Source organism: Myiozetetes cayanensis, unplaced genomic scaffold, assembly GCF_022539395.1.
Source record: "Myiozetetes cayanensis isolate MyiCay16 unplaced genomic scaffold, myiCay2020 scf12, whole genome shotgun sequence".
Classification (NCBI taxonomy): domain Eukaryota; kingdom Metazoa; phylum Chordata; class Aves; order Passeriformes; family Tyrannidae; genus Myiozetetes; species Myiozetetes cayanensis.
In genome coordinates, this window is record NW_026086826.1 from 4,351,995 (window position 1) to 4,375,106 (window position 23,112).

Below are 23,112 nucleotides of genomic sequence, written 5' to 3' on the forward strand. Positions count from 1 at the left end.
CTTTATTGCCTCAGAGTTGGTCTTTTCCCAGGGGTGCCAGCAAACCCTTGCTTTGCCAGGCAATGGGGCAGAGCAGCCATCCTACAGGCTCTGCACCACGCCCGGAGAGGAAGAAGCCAGGGTGGGGTCAGACAGGAGTAAACTTCAGAAAGGGCACCCCAGAGATGTTACCAACATTCAACTAAGACACAGAAGTCATGTAGATGAGCTGAGTCCTCACCTTCCAGCAGCAAGATGCACTGCTTCCGCAGGGTCTGCACCAGCACCGGGTCCAGCTCCAGGTCCTGCAGCCGAGCAATGATCTGCTCCTCGTTGCGGCACACCTTGTCCTGGGCATAGAGACCTTCAGGCATCACTCTCTGCTGACCCATCCCCATCAGGGCCACCTCTAAGGCCAGGGACAGGTAGGACTCGCCGCTGTCTTGGCTGCCAGTCACGACGGGCACATGTTGATACACTGGGGGTTTGGAGTCCCCAGCGTCTGAAAGAAGAGAGAGCAGATGCAGTGGGGTTAGAAGAGTCTTCCTAGGTAGCAGAACCACGCCAGAGAAAAAAACCTCTCAACTTCAGAAGCAAGATGCACATTTCCCTTCCTGCCCACCTTCAGTCACCCAGAGATGATGGATAAAAGCTCCCTGAGGGAGATATGGGCTTCCCCCTTCCTTCTGCAGGAGACCCAAGACATGTTCAACAGGGTGCACAGCTGACACACTAGAGCCTTCCCATGGACCAGCACTCTTTGTCCCAGCTCTGATGAGCTGCCCTCCGGCTCTGCTCTGGCTGCAGACCCTGGGGCTGGGAAAACTCAGGGTCACTACCTTGCTTCTCTGCCCTGGCCGCTCCTGCCAAGGCAGTGAGGGCAGACTCAAAGCCCAGGCGTTCAGAGCCCCAGACCTGCACCCACCTCAGCCACAGCCACCGGGAAGGGAGCCAGGAGGAGCACTTGGTACCTGAAATTTCAAGGCAATTTTCCTCTTCTAATCTACAAGCTTCGGTCAGGGTGAGAAAGAGGCAGCCGATGGGGTTCAGAGGGTGGCCTACCCAGCCCTCCAGGTTGGTGATGGTTGTTGCTCCTCGCTGCAGGAGCTCTGCAAAAAAAAAACAGAACAGAAAGATGATAGAAGTAAGGAATTTAAGGACAAGTTCTGCACCCAGAGGGGTCTCTGAGACCTTTTTTTCCTCCCACAGCCTGGACATGGCAGTTCACAAGGGCAAGGAGCAGCTCAGAGCAGCCACCAGGCACAGACAACAGAGGGAGCAGGCACACACTCCCACAAAGGTGCCCCTAAGGCCACATAAACGACTGCATGCAGTGACATGCAGTGACTCTTTCTCTGTTCCAGGAGGACACGAGGGACTGCAGAGTCCCAAGATAGAGTCTATAAAGCCAGACCTGCAGCTTATGGACTAATTTCCAATGGTAGCCTGAATGTTTTGGAAATACAAGCAGAAATCTCTCCTGAAATGACAAAGACTTCCAGTAAGTCTTAAAAGCTCCATCTTTTGGTGATGTCAAGCTGGCTGAGCTGGCAAGGACCAGGAGTCGCTGACCTTCAGCAGCACTGCAGTCCCTGACCCCCAAAAGCTCCCTGCAAAAGGAGGAACACTGGGATTGCCTCTTGGTACATTTACTCAGGAAATGCAAGGTGGAGGTAGCACACACAGCCAGTTACTGTTGCTTTTCAGAGAGGCAGCTCCTCTTTAAAGCAGGCAGTACTTGCCTGGGCAACCAGACAAAGGCAAGTGGACACAGGCAACCAGACACAGTGACTGTGGGAGCAAGAACATCCCTGCTCCAGCAGCCTGAAGACAGCATGTGGGCAGCTCTGTCCTCAGCATGGGAGTATCAACTCAGGCTGGCTCAAGCAATCAGTTTGTCCTCCTAGGATGTGAGTAATCCCATGCAGCGCTGCCCACCCTCAACCTCTCCACTCTTGGAAGTGGAGAAGACTTTCCCAACCAGCTTAAGACACCCCAGGCAGGCCTCATGAGGCACTTCTCCCCTACCTTTCTTCTGATGCTTATATATTTCCAGCTGCCTTTGCTGCTGCAGTCGCAGGGTGTTGATTATGGCAACGGTTAGCCGGAGAGCTTCCCTGGGATAGCCGTGGGAGCGCAGGGCATCCACCCGAGCACAGGCTGTGGGGACGTGTTCTGCAAGGACAAGCACAGGGGGCACGGCTGAGCCAGGCGGGCACAGACATTTACAGGGCGGTACTGATGTGGCATCTTCTTCTCCTGATCTTCCCCGCGCCCCAGCTAAACTCCTGCTTCCTGTTTTGAGTTCATCCCTTTCTCCCTGCTCCCGGAAGGGATGCCTAGCGGGAATGCTAACGGGGCTCCTACCACATTCAACCCACGGCAGCCACGTCAATGCCTAAATCCCCACCTCCGCAGAGCTTATCTAATGGAAGCGTCTCCAACGCGCCATTGCCGCAGCACGGCAGCTCCGGCGCAGGCTGGTGCAACCCTGCCGCTCATTTCTCCTAAAATCGGGATTCCTCTCACTGCTGGTGCACCCAAACACTTCCTGGTGTCCTGACCAACACCCTTCCCTGCTCTCGTGGCACGGGTGATGATACACAGGGCACACAGCACCGCGCTGGGGACACTGGCAGGTTTGGGGTGATGCTCTCAACTGCTTCCTTAACAGCTCCACGGAGAGAGCTCTGCAGACACCCCGTCTTTTCTGCAGTTCTCCTACCTGGTGTTTTATTATTAGGAACAGTTGCATGGAGCCCCCTCCCAGGACTCACAGTTGCTTAGGAATTCATCTGCTCCTGCTGCTTATTGCTCACCTGAAATCACAAGCAACTGTGGAGAGGATTATGACTGGGTGAGAAATTAGCAGGAGCAGATGACATGACATGCTGCATAACAAGCAGCAAAAATCCCATTTTCTTGCAAGATGTCCTACCAAGGGGAGAAAAAAAACCCAGGCAAACATGGAAGATCTAAAGTTATGGTAGAGGGATAATTTCTATTCCTGGGAGAGCTCCAAAAGCTCTGGAAATGCAGACAACCACCTCTACAAGTGGGGTTTTCACATCCCAAAGGTCACCCACAAAGAATACGTGAGGAAGAGGTTGTCAGAACAAACACATCTGTAAAAGAGCTTCTTGTTGCTCTCTCTATTCATCTGCTAAATGGATGAAATATTCATCTTCTCGCTGAATTCATCACTGGAAGTTGCTGACAAATCACACTCTTCTCCCAGCACTGAGTCCCTGAAAGGGTGCCAAGAAAGCAAAAGCGCAAAATCCAAAAGTCACGGTAAATACATCAGAAAAATAACACACACCAAGCAGCTGGACTTAAGGGCTCAACAGAACCCAGATTAGGCTATGGACAGGGGAGCTGGGTCCACCACATCCCTTCTAGATGGAGCCCATCTAGAATCCACCATCTAACCCACCAATGCTGCCTGTGGCTGCACAGGGAAGAGCCCTTCTGCCTGCACCTGCCCAAAACTCTTCCCAGAGTAGAAATATCCTCTCCTGCTCCAGCTAAGTTGTACCAGCAGCCTTCATGTGGGCCCTTCCCTGGCATTAATAGCAACTTAGTGTCTGCTGCTCCAGAAACCACCTCTCTAGAAAACTTAAATTATTCCCTTCCCATTTGGTTGGGTGGTGGCAGACCCCAGCTCCTGGAGTGTACAACAGTGCAGTGGTGGGCTTTGACCTGTCCCACGTCCATATATTCACCTCTTGGTCTGTAGGGGATGAGTCATCCCCTCTCCTGGAGGAGGTGGGGGCTTGTGTCTCCCATTTTGGGATCTGTCCAAAGGCTGACAGCCACACCAAGCCCTTCATGTCACTTGTCTTCATCCCAGACATGGAGCTGCCAAGGGTCTGCAGGTCTGCCCAGGGACATGACTTTGCAGTAGAGAACTTCTGTGGCTTGAGGTACATGGGCTAAAAGTCTGCAACACAGGAGGGTACTGGGCTTGCCTGACCCCTTATGCCCTAAGCTTTCATAAGGCTTAATTGTACCACCTACTCATTGCCTTTAAGGGGAGAGTACCAAGGTGAGAGCAGGGAATTAAAAATCCAGAGGATGCAGCAGTGCTAAGCAGCCAACTTTCAAGGGACTTTAAGTGTCCAGTCCCCCTGTACTGAAAAAAGTGAGAGCTTGCACTGGGGACAGCTAAAACACTGACAGGATGAAAGAGGACATGATAAGTTTGGTCCAAGTTGCTCAAGAGGAACCCAGACTGTAAAGACATGGGGATTGCTCTAAGGACTGTGGCTGGGCATCAAATTCCTCTGCTTGCCCCACCCCTCAGGCTAAGGGTCAGGGCAGCAATTACAGTCTAGGATGCAAAAGCTTGCAAGGACCCCGGGTACCCTTGGGTGGCTCTCCTCCACCAACAGCCCTCCCCACACAGGCCATGCAAGGGGCTGCTGGTCTGGATGCTCACCCAGCCACAGTGGCTGTCCCTGGGAGTTGAAGAGGAGGCTCTCGCCCTCCCGCTGGTAGGAGGGGGACACGTAGAAGTCGCTGCTGATGATGCGCTGCAGGTGGCTGTCCTGCCAGTGCAGGTCACAGCCCTCGATCGCCCGCGTGAACACGGTCCGTCTGGGCCTGGCCAGCGAGTCTGCAAAGAGAAAAACCATCAGGGCCTTGCTGGGGCAGGGGCAGCCTGTTCCTCCTCCCAGACATGACCTCCCTGGAGAGAGCTCTGCCTTCATAATGAGAGTAAAGCCCCACCTGGTCCCAGCCCAGGGGCCCACGCCATTTCTGAGATGGACACAGGGGCTCTGGCTCCTGCACTGTGGCAGATTGCCTTTGGATGCCTCTCCTGCCCAACCCATCTCTGATGGAAACTAATGTCTCTTTAGACAGCACTGCTAAGTAACTTGCTAGAATAGGTGACTTGGCCAGAGAGGTGAGAAAAGAGGCAGGGGCCACCCGTCTGTTTGCTTTCTGACCACAATCCACTGTCACATACAAGGCTGATGCCTTGAAACGTGGCAGTTCCCTCCCCCATGAAGCTCAGCATGCAGGCAGCTGCCCCTGGATCAGGACTGGGCTTGCTCAGCATTACTGCCCTGCAAACACCATGAGCTCTCCTCCTCCTCTCCAACACAAAGTCCTGGCTTCACTGAACCGCAGCTTCTTAGATCAGCAGCACCTGAAGCCACGAAGGGAAGCACAAGAGTCTGTGTCATCTGTCTCTGGGTGACAGGGGGAACCATCACCTTCCAGCAACCTCCAGGGGCTGCGTGAGGGGGTGGGAAGAGAGGAGACAGCACTGCCTGAAACCACCACTGCTGCCCTGCAGTGAGTGTCTGTGCCCAGTTCAGAACTGCTCTGTAACTTCATGGACATTTCTGAAGCTACCAAATGCTGGACGAGCATTTCACTCCATCCAGATGGATCAGGCAAGTGGTTTGTCATAAGAAAAAACCTGTCTGGAGTAATCCCCCTCTCACTTCAGCCACACTGGATCATGAGGGCCAAAAACAGCTGGTGGGCTGCAAAATGGGAAGCCCCAAAGGGGGTGCAAGGCTGAATGTTAGGTCCTGCAACCCACAAGACAGGGCGAGAAAAATACATTCAAGGGTGGAAAACAAAAGGCACTGTTCAAAGCTGATCCAGGGAGGCTGGATAAACACGCTCCGGAAAGGATGACAACAAGCAATTAGCCAGAATGCTGCAGGCACCCCGAGGTGGAAAGAAATTAAACAGGTGTTTCTATGTTGAGAACCAAGCCTGCTCACTTTACCAGGAAGGATTTCAGGAATCAGCTGTTCTCCTTCAGTAATAAAAGAGGCTGGCAACAATCTGCAGCAGTATTTGCATATGCACAAACATGAACCCTGGGACACCTCCAGGATCTGTGCTGCTTTCAGTCCCCTGTTTGGAGAGGCAGGAGCACTGGGAGAAGGGGACATCCTTGGCATGTGCTTTGGAAACTCCCTGCAGGTCTAAAAAAAAGTGACCTGCTCAGCCCCAGTAACCTGCCCCTAATGTCGAAGTGAATCTTTGGGAGAGCTGGGAACACCAGTGTGGAGTCCCGGGGCTGGTGCAGGACATGCAGCAAGGCCAGGTTTAAATTAAGCTGCTCCCTGAGGATGGGCATAAGGAGGCACTGGAAGCAGCAGGGCGTGTGGTCCTGGCCATGACTCGGGTGGGTTGGCAGGACAGCCACGCTCCTGAACTGCCGCTGAGGGACTAATCCCACCCAGAGGAGTGAAGTTTCCTTCATGGCTGTCCCCCTCTCCTCTTCCCACTCTGGCCACACATAATACACCAAAGAGTACTCTAGTGCACTAAACAGAGGTATGTTAAGAGCAGTGACATTCAATTAATGTCTACTTCAAGCAAAAGAAAGGAGAAAACATGCTTAAATTTAAAGGGATCAAATGCTTTGTCAGGGGTTGAGAAAATACCACAAGGAACAACCCCATAACTACATTGCTCTGCCTGTGCTCTGCACTTGAACTGCGTTAACATTCCTGGCTAATGATTTCCCTACGACCTGAATCACAGCCTGTAAGTGAGGCTCGAGGGCTGGGAAAGGGACTCTGCATCATCTCCAACTCCTCACTCTCACATCAGAGCCAGGGCTTCCGAGATCAGCTCTGCTCCAATGCAAGTGGTACTGATTTTCTGTATAACCCCACACCCAAACCTGCACAGACCATAGGAGTCTAAACTCCCCCAAAGTCGAGTTGCTTTAAAACGAGTTGCTCTAATTTGATACTCAAAACACAAGTAACTTCACCTAAGATGTAGCAGAGACAAATCTTTCCAAGTGTACGTAAAACCAGAGGCAGCAAAGAGAAACATTCTGTATTCCTAGGGCTCCCAGAAACACCACCAGCAGGTGAACCGAGGTCTCTCAGCTTTGGGTGAGTTTTGACCTGAACCCAAGCCCTGTGGCTATCAGCTGGATTTCCACCCCCTGCCTGGACTCACCTTGGCTGTGACCGGAGCTCTGCGTAAGCGCGTTAGTGATGTTGGGAAGCTCGTTACCGTAATTGCCATCTTCCAGGGGACAGACGTCCATCTCGCCCCACTTGCGCAGCTGCCGGAGCCAGCAGGATTTCTCTTCCAGCTTGCAGTGAGGGTTTAACACCACACACACCCACAGTGCCCCTAAACAAAGCCAAGAAGTCACGGAGGTGCCACGGGCGTACGCGCGGGGCACAAAGCTCGGCGGCCACCGCGCTCGCCGTGAAGAGCCCGCAAGGTTTCATCGAGGTTCATAAACTCATTTCAGCATAATGCACAGACCCAGGAGGGGGATTTACACAGCTTTTAAATAAGAAGGAAATTAACTCTATCCCAGCTGAAACTAGGACAAAGTAAAACTCCTCCATAATGAAGCTAAATTATAATCTCATGAGATGGGGGACAGTGGGGAGGAGGGAAGGAGAGAGCGGCTGTGTATGAATTTGTGAGTGCTTCTGTCTGCCAGGACAAATCTAGTGTTTGAACTACACATCAAAGCATGCTTAAAAACAGCCTGGCAAGCTGCAGAGTCTGTATCTCCAAAGACTAACCTGATTTTGATCCTACCCACGTTCCAAGCGCTTTAAAACCCGCTCTGAATGCTATTTCATCTGCTATTGTTCTTCAGGCCATTTGCATTCAACTATTTAAAAAGGAGATTTGGTGTATTTTCTTTCTTTTTTTTTTCCCCCTCTTTTTCCTTTTTAATCCCCAGTAGCCCCCAGCCTGCAGAGGAACCAACAGGAGAACCTCGAGCTTGGCTTGATGTCTTGCAGGCAAGAGCCCTCCCAGGTGTGAGTCCTCTGGATCTCACAAGCAGAGATGCCCAGAAGGACACCCACGCTGACACCCTCTGGGTCAACCATGGGACCTCACAGTCCTGATAATGTTGTCTGCTGTGTGAGAGGTAAAACCAGGATCAAGGACATCTGTCATCATCAAGATCCAACTCACCCTTTAATAAAACTGACACCGGTGCTGAGAACTGAGCCTTGCCAACTCTCCTGGGTCATTCACTGCTCTGATAAGGGCTACAGCAACCCAAGTAAGTGCAAAACCATGAATGCTCCTCTAGCTAATTGCATTTCTATCCAGATTTCCCTGCAAGGCTGCCAAGATGCAGCAAGTCCCCTCCCCTGTGCCTGCCCCACGGGGTGGGATGGCTGTGGGCTGGCACAGCTGCAGTGTGAGTGTCCCCAGGGATCCCCTCGGGCTGAGCAGCTCCTGCTGCTCCTCTCTCTGCCCGTGTCAAATCCTGTCATACACATGGGACAGCTCAGCCTCCTGCAGAAACACACTCCCTGCCTCTCCTCCATGGGGCCAGCATCAACCTGGAGCACCTTCCTCCTCCCTGCCCAGCCTGGTGCTCTCCCCCACCTTTCCATGATTCCCAGAGCCAAGTTCCTATCCCAAAGTGACAGCCTGTGGCAGGACAACATCACCCAACACGCCCCTGCTGCGCAATGAGGGGATTCCTCCACAAGCCCAAACCCCCTCCCTCGCTGGCTGTGTTTTGAGCGGCAGCTCCCCAGCTGCACAGCCCTGCCACTGAGCCAAACAGCCCCGAGCGAGGCTGCAGCTCCCACACAGGCAGCCAGAGCAGCCAGTCCCTTTGCCAGGCAACACAAGGCAAAACCAGACTGAGCAGTGATGTCCTGGCCCCGGCCCCACTCCGGTGTCTGCTCCTCTGCGTTACAGCTGAGCTCTGGTGGTGCTTTTGGGGTGCACCTCCTCAGACGCATCCTTTGCCAAGGTGGGACTTGTGGACATGTTTAGTTCAAACCATTAGTAAGGCGTGGAGGCTGTGCACGTCTGGCTCCTCAGAGCAGCCTGGCTCGGCAGGAGAGGCGTCACAACGCAGATGGTGGCAGCAGCATCACATCCAGGAATGGGCACGGGAAAAGCAATCGCAGGCACTGAGGACCAGCAAATGTCCAAAGCAGCTCTCTCCTGGTCCAGCTCCATCTGCTTCTCAGCTTCGGGGCTCCCAGGAAACCCCACCAAACCCCCAACTCCTTTCTGATGGACATGGGGGATTAAGATTTTTGAGCTGCAACATCAGCAATTAATTAATGTGTAAAAAAGCTACCTCCTTAGGGGCCCATCCTTCCCAGAGTCCATGTCACTTGCTCCCAGGCTCCTGTAGGCTCCACAGGGGACGCACAGACATGGCACCTTTGAAAAAATCAGGTCTCAGCTCCAGAAAATGAGTCTTCCTTAAGGCTCTGGTTGCTGCCCCTCAGCCGAGTGGTGGGCGCCTGCCCACTGCCACTCTGAGGGCATAGAACTCCCCACCTCCTCGGATGGCCATGAGGCAAATTCTGCACTTGGCTCCTGGTGTTGGGCATCCCCTTCCCACCAGGGCTCCTGCCTGTTGTCACTGCCCTTCTTCGCCCACTCTGGGGCTCCTTGTGTGAAAAGCAGCCTCCGGCAATCTCAGCTCACGCCTCTGCTGGTGCACAGAGCTTGGCTGACAGGCGGTAACGAGGCTTGGTGCTCTGGCTCCACCGCCCCCAGGAATGGGATGCACCCGCTGGATTTCTGGCTCCCACAGCTCAGCTAATATGCGATCCTCGGAAGCCTCATGACTCTGCTGCCTATTTTTGGGAGCCCTCCGAGGCATCCTTTGCCTGCCAAAACGTTATGCCCCTGGGCTCTCCTGCAGAAGGGAAGATGTGGTGGGGAGATGGGAACAAGGAGGGAAGTGGGATTTGCATATGTCTCGGTCATGATAATTATCTGGGAGATAGAACAGAGTGGTTTTCTGAGCCCTATGGTCAAGTGACATCAGCTGACAGTACAAGTGACTCCTGTCCTGGGCCAAAATGCCACGCCAGGTCAGACTCTGTGTCTCTTCATATGCTGCAGAAACCTTCATGTGAACTTTCCGATAGCAGGAGGTTAAGCGGGGAACAAAGCAGCAGATCACGATTAAGCTAAGCCTCTAAACAAAAATGCTTTTTGATGACGGGGCTGGGTGCAGGGACTGGGGGGGGTCAGAGCCTTCCCAGCCCAGCGGTCCTGGCTGCCGGCCCCAGAGAAGACAGGCGCTCCGATCCCGCGCCCAAGTTTCCAAACCATCAAAGAAATTCTCCCGTTTCCCACAGGGTCGCTCCCCGGCTTAATCTGCTGAAATTCCCCACTGTAAACAAGTGGCCGAGATAAATAAACCCGTCTCCAGGCAGATTAAGGTCAGGCTGCACTTCAGCTGGTTTTTCGTCTATTTTTTGTAATTAGGCTTTAATCGTAAGTACTAATGCGCCAGGGCAAATACTCCCACGCTGCTGAGCTCTCCAGCCAGCAGGTCCTTCCTTTGGCTCCCCAGCAGACGGGGCAATAGATGTTCAGTTGGCAGCACATGCACAAGCAAACGATCCCATTTTTATTTTAATTTTTTTTTTTTTTTTTTAAACTCTGAAATCCTGCAAAATCCTTTACATTTTCCCCAGCACAAATCCACAATCTTCTTTAAGGCTGATCTTCTTCCAATCCCACGCAAGTCTGTGATGCAAGTCTTTGCTAAAATCAATGATTAATTATTAAACACGTGCCCAAAATAATTTCCAAGAGGCCCATTTTTCGCTTCCACGTGGTGGAGGATTGCGGTCTGGGCTTCCCATGGCAGCTGGCAACAGGCCCCTCATCCCTCCCTTCAGCAGCAGTGGTAACACCAGCAGCTTTGGCATCCACAGCCCACAGGCAGTCAGATGAGGTGCCTTCACTGCCCCATATGCCCTGGCTACTGTTACCCATCCAGGGGTGGTTTGGGACACCTCTCTCTGTTGCTCAGGTTTGTTACTGGTGAGCTCCACCAACTCCCTCCATGCCTCCACCCTTCCTTCAGAGGGATGCTCTGTGCCTACAGCCAACGCTGCCCAAGGCCAAATCCAAAAGGCTTCTGTAAAATAGCAGGAATAACGCCTGCTTTGGGTATAGTCCATGCCCATCCTGTCCTGGAGCCGCTTCTTGGAACATCACCGTGTCCTCTACAGGGGTTTCTCTTCAGCGTGGAGATGCCCAGACCCTCTTGTGTGACATGCCTGTGCCAGGCGAGCTGCTTGCTCTGACGTGTGTTGGCTGGCACCACATTTCCCCTGCTGTCACACTGATCCAGCCCTGGTAAGGTCCTGATGTTCCCCAGCCACTTTGCCATCTGCCGACGGGGACGTGCTGTCACCTCCTCCCACTGTGCCGACCAAAACTGCACGCACCAACCCGGTCCTTGTACGGTTAAGCCGGGGCTGAAACCCAACCACTCCCCCCTTGTCTGTGCAGGAAGGGAGGGAAGGCTCTCGGCTTGGATACAGGGTTGGAAATCTGGCCAGATAATCTGTAATTTTGGGCAAATTGCTTCCGGCGTCCAGGCCTGCCCACACCCCAATCCATTCACATTTCACCAATGTGTTTGCTTTCTTCCATGCGGAAATTCTGGCTTGGTGGACTTGGCCACTTCTCCAGGATCCTTGCTTATCCAACTGTCTAGCTGCAGCATCCCAAAATCCTGGAAATATCTTCTTGGCAAGCAAGCACAGATGAGCTCTCCAGAGCTGGTGTAGTTATTTCCATCCAGGGAACTTCATGCAGAAGTGAGTCATTCCACCCCTGCCCAGCCCTTGTCTACACAGCTTGGCCAGGCTCCCCAGCCTCATGACTATATTTGCATTTGCTGGGCACTTGGTAGGAGGGTCTGTGATTTCCAGCTGCAGTTTCAGGTGCTCCAGATCCTGGACCATCCTAATCCTTCTTCCAGCTCTATAAGATCCCTTTGGTCCCAGCCAATCAACCCTCGCCCTTGCACAGCATCTCCTACCAGGAGGCTGCAGAGCAGCTCAAACTCCCTCATAAAACTATGGCTCAAATCAAACTATTTACCCGAGATCCCAGATATCCAGGAGAGCCCAAAACTGTTGGATTAACTTCACCACACAACCAACCTCCCCAAGCCCACATCAACTAAATGTTTTGCTCTAATGATATTACAGTGTCAGCCAGCTGAGCCAGTGTCTAAGGTGCTTAGACAGAATTACCCAGAACTGCATTTCCCTTACAGCCAGGCTCTGTGCCACCCATCCTGCCCCCTCACCCTGGAAACGTGCACCACAGCAGGCAGAAATCTGTTAGATGTGATGAGACTTGAGAATCTGCCTTTCCCCCTCTGGATCATGGTTCCTCCAGGAACAGCATTTCCACATCCAGGCTACATCCAGCCCCTGGGACACACAAACCCCGTGTGTCCTCCCTCCAAAAGGCTTTGGGGCAGCACACCAAACACCAGGCTGCTGCGAGTATGGGACCGGCCACACACTGCACACCCATCATCCTTGACCCCTTCGCAGGAGAGGGGTTGATTTAAGCTGTTGAACTGTGTGGTTTGGGCCTGATCCAGCTGTCCCACCAGGATTTCCCCGGCAGGAGATAAAGTAAACTCCTGGCATCTCTCAGGGTCTCTTCTCCCAGAGCAGAGCCCCATAGGGCCTCTGGAATGACGTCTGCTGGCCCAGCAGCCCAGACAGCCCTGCTGTTCTCTGCAAGGCAGTGGCCCTTACCCAGCTCATCCCAGAGCTGCCGGCACTTCTCCGTTATGCCCGTCCCCTGCTGTCTCCAGAGGGAGAGCCGAGGATCAGCCATGAACTGCTCTGTTATCAGCGTCAGCATCCTGGCCCCGTTGGAGTCCCTCATGCGCAGCATCTCCCGGACCTGGAGAGGACAAAGAGAAGGTCTTTGGTGAGACAAGCATGATCCCTCAGAGGTGTTTAAGACACATTCACCCGGCTGGCAACCCACCCCTCCCTCATCCTGAGGGTCCAGACTGTAAATACACACATATATATATGTATACGTGTGTGTGTGTGTATAACGGACAGTCATACATTATAACCCTCATGTAATGGCTGTGATGAGGATGGTTGGAGCCCAACTGGCTGTGAAAAGGACCAAGTGATTATGAACATGAAAACAAAGCCCTTCTGCAAAGAAAGAGAAGAGGCCATAGGCCGTTGGCACCTTTCCACATCTCGGTAAGCTCTGCAGGGTTGGTTTTTTCCCCACCCTGCTGAAGGGGAGACGAGGGAACGCCTTCCCTCACACAGGGATCACAGCAAACCCATCACATGGGAGGAAGGGACCTGCCAGGACAGCAGGTGAGACAACCCAGGCCTGACCCAGAGCCTGGATTACAACCGCCTGCTCCGCGACAGGGCGAGAAGGCACTGGAGCAGAGATTCCCAGCTGTGATGGGCACCCTGCCAGGGCAGCCAGCGAGCTGCCAGCTACGTGACATGCTGAGCAGAGATGGGAGAGAGCAGCCAGCTCCTCACCTTGGCAAACATGGAGTTGAGCTGCTTCCCCGAGCCGTAGTACCCTCCCTGAGATAGGAACAGCTTCACCTGCTCTCGGACCTGCTCCTCGTCCAAGTGCCAGCAGTTCTCGTCGTCGATGCTGGCCCCAGCAGTAGGGTCAGGAGCACCTGAGGGGACAGGGAGGGAGGAGAAAAGAGACAACTGTGTTTATCGCAGCAGGATCAGCAGTCCCACCAGCAAGGAATGCACCTACTTCTATTTCATCAGTTCAGGTGGGTGAATACCACCCTAATTCCCAGGCAGCAGCACTATGCTCTCCCAACACGGTGGTGGCAGCAGCCATCAGGAGTGATCCTGACCACAGGGCTAATGCTTGCTTGGCCACTCTCCCTCTGCCCCACACGACATGGGACCGAGGGAGGGCAGGGGCCTGCCTTCCTCCAAAGCCCCAGGAGTGCAGGCAATGCAGCTGCAGAGCCTGGAGCGCTCCACGGCTCCAGGGATTGCCCAGGGTGCTCATCCTGCTGCTTCACATCACAGGTTTGTTAAGGCATCAGTAAAGCTCCAGTTCCTGCAAGCCCTTTCCCATGTTTGGAACAGTCTAACAAAGGTACCACTGCAGATGGGCTCCAGAGCCCTGGGTTAAACACCTGGTCCTGCCCCTCATTTGCTTTGGAACAGGGGACAAGTCCCTGGGCATCTGTGTACCTGCCTGGGAGAGACCCCTCCACAGGAAAGAACAAAGGATCGATAATCCTTCAAAGAGCAAACTGTGACCAGAGCAGGGCCTTTGGAAGTCACATGCACGTGTTCAAAGGCTGTACTTCATCTTCCAGAGAACAAAAAGAGACAGAAAACCCACAAGTGCTTTAAACAACTTGGACCAAATTTCCCTTGCCTTGCCCCTTTCAATTCCCATTTTCCCTCCCCAAAGCACTACCCTACCTCCAGTGATGTGTTCCAGGGCTCGCAGGGCAGGCAGCAGCATGAGTCCAGCAAGCAGCCAGGAGCACAAAAGGGAACAGAAACTTGGCTTTTCAGCTCCCTGCTTCTGAATCCTGCTCAGGGACTCATCAGGGAGAACCAATGCCAAGGAGGGACAGAGGTGGCTGGAGGATGGTCCACTCCACTTTGGTCTGCTTCTCCTATCTCATCTTCCTCTCAAGCAAGGAAGGGGGTCAGAGAGCTAAGGGATGCTGTAGCTGATGTATTCCCAGTTAAATCTTAATGATGTCTTCCCCCACTGACTGGGATCTGACTGGGTACCAGAAATCACTTTTCTACAGAGACAGCTTAGGATGCTGTGCACGCCTCAGCCCCATGCATTGCTGAACCAAGAGCTCAAATGCAATTCATGAAAATCATGCTCCAGGATGCTTGCTCAGCAGGGCAACTGTCTCTTCCTGGCTTGTAAGCAAGACAACACCAACCTGAGGGGTTTTACTCCTCCAGGAAAAGCTGAGAATGCTCCTGACCTGGTAAGATAGTTATTTGTATTTAACGTCCTTTACAAAAATCACTTAATTTCTGCTAACAATCACTGCCTGAGAGAAGTTCCAGCAAGCTCTAGGCATGCTGAAGGGACAGGATGCTGCTGCTCCCTCTGCAGAACAATTTATAGGCAACACAACCACGTAACTGGGATGGGAGCTGAAGCAACAGAAAGGAAATCACAGTTCCTGGATGAGCATGAAGGCTTTTGCCTGCAGCCCCACACATGCCCTAATCCCGCTCCTCCGCCACCAGTGGCCATGCCCTGCCATAAGCCACGAGGGACAACCACGCCAGGGACAGGGACAGTCCATCCTGGCCCTTTGAGCTTTTCTGTGCCTTTTCCTTCCCTCCCCCAGCCCCATCCTTATCTCACAGATAAAGAGCAGACAAGCCAGCGATTATCCCCTATCAGGAACCGATGACTAATCTGTCTACCACGAGCGCTTATCCGGCCCCATCACTAGGTATCCCAGACGCTTGCACTCTTAATATCCTCCTCCCCACCCTCCTGCCCGCCACTCCTAGCTGCAGCTATCCAGAGCAGCCTCGGCTGCCTTTATAGGGTCACCTGGCTGCATCTGCAGGGACCAGGAGGCGCCTGGGGTGGCCCACCTAAGCTCAGCTCATCCTTGGTGCCTCACCATGGCCGCTGGGACAGATTAAGGTGGAGGAGTTCTCAAGACGCAAAGAGCGACTGCATTTTTTTTTGGGGTTCCCCGGCTACCCTCGGCGCTCGCTGCTCTCACGCAGCGTTAGCGACGGAAAGCCCGGGCAGCGAGGAAAGGAGCGTGCAGCTAAATAAAACCTCCTCCTCCCACACAACACATTGAGCACTTCACACGTTGGGGTTCGGGCCGCAGCCAAATTAGCAACGCGCCTCCCGCGCCTCCGAACAAAACCCAAATTTGCTCGAAAACGTATTTTGCTCTCCTACAAAATATTCAGAGGGAGGGCTGCAATAGCAGATTCCCACACGTGCAGCGCAGCCCGGCAGATAACAGGCTGCCCAATTACGCCGGGGGAGCTGGATAAACATTTAAGAGCAAACAACGGGATTTGTGCTGGGTTTAAATATTAATGGCAGGATTTGTCCACTTCCCTTTGCCAACGTTCACACCGTGGGGGCTTCGGCAGCGGCATGCCGTGACGCAGCTGATGAGTGATTCCATGTCTCGGCTCCAAAGGAGCCGGGAACGGCATGTTAAACAGCCCGGCGCCTGCATAACACATTTCTCATATGGCAGCATTCGTGCTCCAAAGAGGCCTGTTTCAGATGTGCGCTGGATCTTGGTCCTGCCGGATTCAGATTTAAGGAAACACCACTGCGCATCTTGAGCGGAAAGTGTTTCACCAGCCCAGTTTACGCTGGCTGCAGAAACAGAGATAAAAATGCAAGCCATCACACCCCGAGCAGGACTCCCCCTTGCAGGGGGCTCGGGGTTTAACTGTTTGACAGCCAAGTGAGACTTCTCCAGGCAAATACAAAGACTGAGAAATTAGGACGGGAAAAATCAACAAATAAGAAAACAGAGTGAAGCCAGGCACGGGAAAATTCAATTCCTTGCTCAGAAATTAGCTGCCTTACATGAAGAAAACAAAAGGTGCTCCTGGACTGGAGCGATGCAGATTTTCAGGGCTAAGGAGGCAGTGGGACCTTGTGGGTCATGCCAAGGCATTGGCACATCCCAAACCCAAGCTCCTGAACCCAAGAAGGATGGGTAAGGTGGAAAGCACTCCCAGAGCGTCTCACCCAAAGCAGGATTGGTGACACAAATTAAAAAGGGATAATTATTATTTTTAACCAGTGCCTGGAGCTGACAAACTGATGCTAAAAGCCACCCAGGGATAAAGATGATTGCTCCAGCATCACCCCCATGGTCATCTCACTGAGCTGTGCCCTGCACCTGTCAGTGGTTCGAGGCCATGCTGGCCCCAGGGTCAGTGGTGCCCAGAGCAGGGCTGGTCATCACAGTGGCACTTCACAGGGTCCATCTCATGACTGCACGTGGTGGTGTTGCTGAATGCCTCTGGGCTGCCTCTCCGGAGCCCAGAGAGAAAACAGACCTGAAGGAACAGCTCAGGGCAGGGGGTGGGGAGGATGTGGACAAATAAGCAAACAGCAGAAAACCTTGGAGAGAAAATAACCAGGCACCAGAAAGGAAATGAACTCTAACAAGGGATTAAAAATAGCAGCGGAGCAAGGAATCGAGCTCTGCCAAGGCTCCTGATTTGTTTTCAAGTGGAGACAGGTTGCAGGGGGCGGATCCTCCAGGGTGGTCTGAAGACTGAAACACACCTGCCAGCAATGGGGCAAGTGAATCTGGACTGGATCCCAGCGTGGTGGAGCTCTGTGGTTCAGCTGGTACCACTATCTGGTGCACCCAACTTTGGAAGCTGCTTGTCAAGCACCACTCATGTGCTCTAGGGTTATTTGGCAACCCCAGTGGCTTTGCAGGACAAGGAGGAAGAGCTGCCTTTCTCTCCAGCAACTCAGGTGTGTTATTCTCCCTTAAATCCACATCAGCTCAGCAAACAGGAACACGAATCCCCTGGAGATCTGACCTTCTCTTCCTCCTCCACTGCAGGAAGGCAGAATTTCAAATAGATTTACTGGTGCTGCCCTCCAGACGCTGTCTCAGGATGACCTGAAAGTTAAAGATTGCCCCAGGACTCCTCAAACATCAGCCCTGGCTCGGTGTGACAGGACAAGCGGGGACTTCCCGCACGCTGACCTGGCAGCCGACTTGAAGTGTGCAAGGAGCAAGATGGGCCAAGGGGTGAAGGACAGGATTAGCCCAGGAGCTGAAGGAAGGCTCAAGGTGGTCAAGACTGCATCTGGGACAAAGGAGAATGGATGAGGCAGAGGCTTCCTTATGGCTTTTCCATAAGCAGATCTGTTTTTCCCACGCCAAGGCCTGAGGGTTTTCCAAAAGTCTCCTCCAAGGAAGCTCCTGAGTCCCTGCAGGAGCACAGAGGCCCCTTGGTGATTGACACTGGATTGTTCTTGGTGGGAGCTGCCCCTGCACTGTGCGACAGCAAAGGTTTTGTGGCTTTTCCTACTTCTGGCTAAGAAGAGCATCCCAAGCCCTTGGATGGCATCAGCTGAGCACCACAGACACAGTGCCATGCACTGGCATTTCCATGGGGCAGACAAACCGCCCCAGACACGTCTCCTGGGCTGCAGGCAGCAGCACTCTCTGACATGCCCAAGTGCCGCTCAAGCAGGGTGAGTTACAGAGCTGCAAACACTGGGCCTGCCAAAACCCTCCTGCTCCTTACTCAAGGAAGGGCAAAAATTCAGCAGTGTTCATCACGAAAGACACCTCTAAGCCCCAGGTCTTCTGGACTCACAGGCACTGTCCTGTCTTTAAGTTTCTAATTACATATTTTAATGACCACTCTGTGCGGCCCTGCAGTGGTTTCCATCAGCCTCCTCTCCTTTGCCACAGACTGCTTTTGCCCTCAGGAAGAATCCAGTGTTTGCTTCCAAAGCCCAGATACCCCAGCCAAGTTCAAGGAACGTATCTGAAACAGAGCTTTCCTTTCTGTACCCCTCACACTGATCCAGTCTTCTTAAAATAAATTCAAATTGTTCCCTATGAGCATGAACCAAAATACCAGAGGAGATGAAGGTTACCTGGATAGCTTGGATCCTGTGCACTGGCTGCTGATGGATGTTGGATCCAAGCTGTAAGAGCAGGAAAACCAGCACTGCTATCAGGACTCACTGGTGCTTCTGAGTTCCCCCTCCTTCGCTTGCTTTTGCCCCCAAAATCTCCCTCTCTGCCTACAACTCCCATTTCAGCTTTTTCTCAGTGTTGCCCTCTCCATACACCTCCTGGCCCTCTCTGCAGTACTTCACTGCACCGAAGCAATCACTCTCTCTTCCTTATCCACACCTCAGGAAGATGTGTTCTTCCCAGGTTTCACAGTGGTAGAGCAATGGATCCCCCAACAGCAAAGCTGCACCAATCCCACCAGCATGTCCCACCATGGCTGGTGACCCTGAGACACTTCTTCATCTTGCATTTCCCCTGAGCCAGGCTGGTGCCACAGCAAGCCAAGGCAAGCCCTGGGCTGATGCTCTCGGAGGAGAGAGGGAGCAGAGTGCCAAGGTGGCCACCACCAGATAATCCTCACTTTGCTGGAGTCCTGGCTCCAAGCTCTCCAGCTGCAGATTCTGGATGCCCCCAGCATTCACCCCGCTGGGAAAGGCCAGGCAGTCACGAGACACTCCTGCTGACGCAGCGACACCCTCGCAGCCTTGCTCCATGCTGGGCAGTCACACCGCTGGCTTTTATCCCCCTGGGGAGGGCACACTACAGCACTGAAACCAGCCCTGGTCTCCTCCCTCCAGCTGCCACTCCAGATGCTGAGCGAGGCGGTGCCAGGCGGGCGAGACGCCCTCGCTGTGAGCGCGCCAGGCGAAACGTGACCCCCTCCAGCGGGCAGAGGTCGAGCGGGGAGCAGAGCAGCAGGCACACACCTTGGAGCTCCGCTTGGACTGAATCCTTCGAGAACACGCGAGCGCCTTGGCTGCGCTCCAAGACTCCATCATTACTGGATAGTTTGCATTTCCTTCTAGGAAGACAGCCGGGAAGATCGGCACGCGGTGCACAGCCCGCGGCTACAGACTCCTGCAAGGAACAAAGCTCCGATGCCCGGAGCCGAGCGTGCCAGACAATGGCCGGTAATTTCCTCTGCCATTCAGGCTCCGCAGGAGGAGAAGGAGCATCCCTGACAGCCTTATTGTACAAAACCAGACAATCCCTTTGCACAACGGGCATTTTCCAGCCAAACTGGTGCAGAATCAGCTCCTCCATCCCATGTGCTCACTGTCAATACAGGAGGAGCAGCCCTTCGAGTGACCAGAAGCAGGTAGGGAAGACCAAATGCTTAGATAAAGCTCAACAGACTTCTCCTCAGAAGAAATGGGTGGGGGAAGGAATAAAGGATTCCTGGAGAGGCTGTTCTTGCTCCAACGTGTAATAACCTCGGGTGTCTAATGCACACACTGGGCTACTGCTTGGGTTGCAGAGGTTGGCCTGCCAAAAAGCCACTTTGGTCCCAACCCCAAGGTGAATGAAGGTGTGACCACAAGGGTTTGAACTAGACATGGTCAAGAACTGCAAACACAAGCCCATAAACCTCTGTGTAAAGCACAGCTAGAAGAAACATAAATCTCAGGATCAGTGACCCACAGCTGGAAAGGGAGAGATGGGGGAAAGATTTGGATCCCCTTCAACTGGAGACCCCAGAACTGCTCTCCCATAGAAAGCCCCATGTGCCTGCAGCCCTTCCTCACCTGGGCTCAAGCAGCTCTGCAAATGCAGTTGACTGTGGCTGTTTCTGGTAAGACGAGGAGGGCAAACTTGCAACACTGTCCAGGATCAAGACTCGGAGCCCTGGATAGGATCACTCTGAACCTGAATGTGAGTTTTTCGGAGCGTTCCTTTTCAAAGGGGGTAAAATCTACGAGTTACAGGTCATCTTTAGATCACCTCATCATCCTAGGGCTGATCTGCATCCTCCCCCAGGATGACATGAGGCTGCTCTCCTGCTCGCAGAGCCATTTCCTCGCTTGTAACCAGCTGGGCAGCCACAGGGGTGTCAGACAGGTGTCACCTTCTGTGGGGTGAGTCAACATGTCTCTGTTGGTTCAAAATCACACGCTGCAGTGTGTGAATTTGCACGAGTCTGAAGGCACCAAGAATTTTTGCTTTGTTTTTTTTTTTTTTTTTTCAAAACCACTTATAAAAACACGAGGCAGATATTGAACCGGAGCCAACATCTGTATCTTTGTAAGACTCTCAATCACCAGCCTTTTGCTGACTCTAGAGCAATAAATATTCAGAGTCTTAAAAGCTTTACTTCAATCTGCTTAGGAGAAAGCAGCCTCGAACAATGGCCAAGAAGGGATCTTGCCCAGCCTCAGCTTCAGTAGATCTGCTCAGGGAGGGAGTGGCCCTCACCAGATCCTTGCAGTATCACAGCTCCTCATTCTTTTGTAATGCCAAAAACTGAGGACCTCCTGCCCCCTGCAAAAGCCAGTTATTTAGAGCACAACCTCCCACGCAGCAGACATGGCCCAGCAGAGGAGACAAAGGCCACTCCCAACGTAGGAGCAGGAACAACCAGATAGAGGGAGGGGAAAACATCTAAGATCAGAGCTGCCATCACCCCTATGGTGGAGGTGAACCGCTGGCCTCCCCTCTACATGTGAATTCAACCAGCTCAGATGATATTTTAGGCTGCACATGGGGCTTTTCATCTTCAGAGCACTTAACAGGCATGTGTTAATCCCCACAATGCCCTTCCGTGGTAGATAAATGTTTATTATCTCTGCTCTACAGCTGGTGGGACAGGCACGGTGGGGAGTGGCTCATTGTTGCAGACCCTGGGCAACCTCCTGGGCTCCTTGGAAAGACACAGCAGGAGACCCCCCCTCGAGACTGGGACACTTCCTGGGCCAGCAAAGCAGGGCTGGGATGGGCACTGTCCCTCAGACTTCCAGGGGAGGAAGTCAAAAGCACTTTCCAAACACAAAGCCCCAGGACACATCTCCACGGCCTTTGTGCAGTAGGTCAGAACAGCGGCGCTCATTTATTATGGGCAAATTAACGCCCATAGAGATTAAAGCTTTATCTCCCGCCGGCTCAGCCACATCTGACTTAGCAACGTGCAGGGCTGGGGCTGACACCGCGTCCCTACGTGATGGAGGAGCCACATCCCCACTGCCCCTCTCGCTCCGCAGGGTCCCAGCACCACCTCCTTCTGTGCTGGGAACTAACCATTGGGGCTTCTCCATTCTACTCTGAGCTGTGCCTTGTGCACCACCAGCCTGTCTGCTCTGCCTCTTCCTGCCTGTTGAAGCCCCTGTTTGACAGACAAACACAAAGAGGAGCAGAGGGCGGGATGGGGATGCCCTGATGATGCGGTCCCAACACCCACGCACTAACATCAGTGTGACACCGCCAGCTCTCTCTGAGCAGCAACATACAAACAGCAAAATGAAGGCCATCACCATCAGCATCAAAACCACCACCCCAGCCCAAACACAGAGTGAAGCAGTGCCGGGTCACCCAGGAAGGGGGGAGGAATTACCGTGCACTTGGTTGATCTCCGAGTTGGACGACAGGATCTCATCAGCCAACTTCTGGGCGGTGGGCAGCACCTCGGTGTGGTGTGCCGTGATCAAATACTGAACAAACTTCTGGAGCTGGTCCCTGTTCATCTGGAAAAGGGTCTCTGAGATGGGAAGACGGAGTTTGACCTGGTCTGGCTTGCGGATCCTGTACAGTGAAAGCGCCACGACGTGAGCGCAGTAAAAAATGTCCTTGTTCCCGCAGCCGCACGTCACTGAGGTGATTTTGCAGCGGTCGAAGCTGATGGCCACCTTGTAGGTCATCTCTGGTTCTGTTGCAGTCGCTGGCTCTGTTACTGTCCCGCTGAGGTGGAACCCTGGAGAGGGCAAGGAGAAGAGGGAAAGGCCAGGTTAGGTTCCCTCTGACCACAGCCACCCCTGCAAACTCTGGACAGAGGCAAGGCCAGCCAAGGCTGCTTGAGCATCTCTACGCCAAGGAGGAGAGCACCCAGCACACCCCATCCCAGTGGCTTACACCCAGCAACACCCAGCCCCTGTGTACAAACACACTTCTGCGCCAACACACACAGTGCAGCCAGACTCACTGGTGAGTTTATTTAACAGCCAAACCCTCAGGGGAAGAGCAAAGCTGCTCAGTTCCCATTTGTTTAAGTCTCTCAGACTGTTTCTCTCCTGGGAGTCATTTCCATCCACGCCTCCCTCTCGCTGAATTTGCAACTCACATGAGTGAGGGCTGGTAGAAAAAGGCCACGTTTGCTTTTTTTTGATGAGGCGAACTAAATGCAAAGCAATTCCAACTTTGTCCCTCAACCAGGAAGAGTGCTCCAGGGCATGGCCACAGCTCTGAGCTCTTCCACACAGGGAAAACAAGGAGCAGTGACAGGAGCAACACGCAGCCCAAACTGTGGGCTGGGGGAAAACTGCTCCTTGAGCTCCACAAATTGCTCACATCAGTGTTACGGTGCCCCTGACAGTGCTCACCATGCTGCAAGGGGGTGCAGTGCCTTGGGGCACAAAGTGTGAAAAAAAGCCCCCCAAAAGTCCCAAATGCAGATGAGGAGCATTAAATGGGCTCAGAAAGCCCTCTGGCTCCAAGGAAGGTGGATATACCCAGCAAGTGAGGGACAAAGTCAGTGACGAAAGACCATCAAACTCAATCTGAAAGGGAGCCTCAGGAAGCCCTTCTCAGGATCCAACTGCTGAGTGGGTCCAACATGAACACTTTGCACTTGGAAAAGGGACATCTTTGTTCCC

At 53.2% G+C, this 23,112-nt stretch overlaps 1 protein-coding gene across 1 annotated transcript in view; it reads right to left on the bottom strand.

The window, feature by feature from the left end:
- The window catches only part of ZSWIM5 (zinc finger SWIM-type containing 5), a 98,447-nt gene that overhangs the window by 7,648 nt on the left and 67,687 nt on the right, over window positions 1-23,112 (bottom strand). The window contains 8 exon segments of the mRNA XM_050306904.1: window positions 221-481; window positions 951-1,088; window positions 2,008-2,154; window positions 4,421-4,597; window positions 6,925-7,104; window positions 12,507-12,657; window positions 13,278-13,426; window positions 21,858-22,214. Coding sequence (XP_050162861.1) covers window positions 221-481; window positions 951-1,088; window positions 2,008-2,154; window positions 4,421-4,597; window positions 6,925-7,104; window positions 12,507-12,657; window positions 13,278-13,426; window positions 21,858-22,214 — 1,560 coding nt within the window.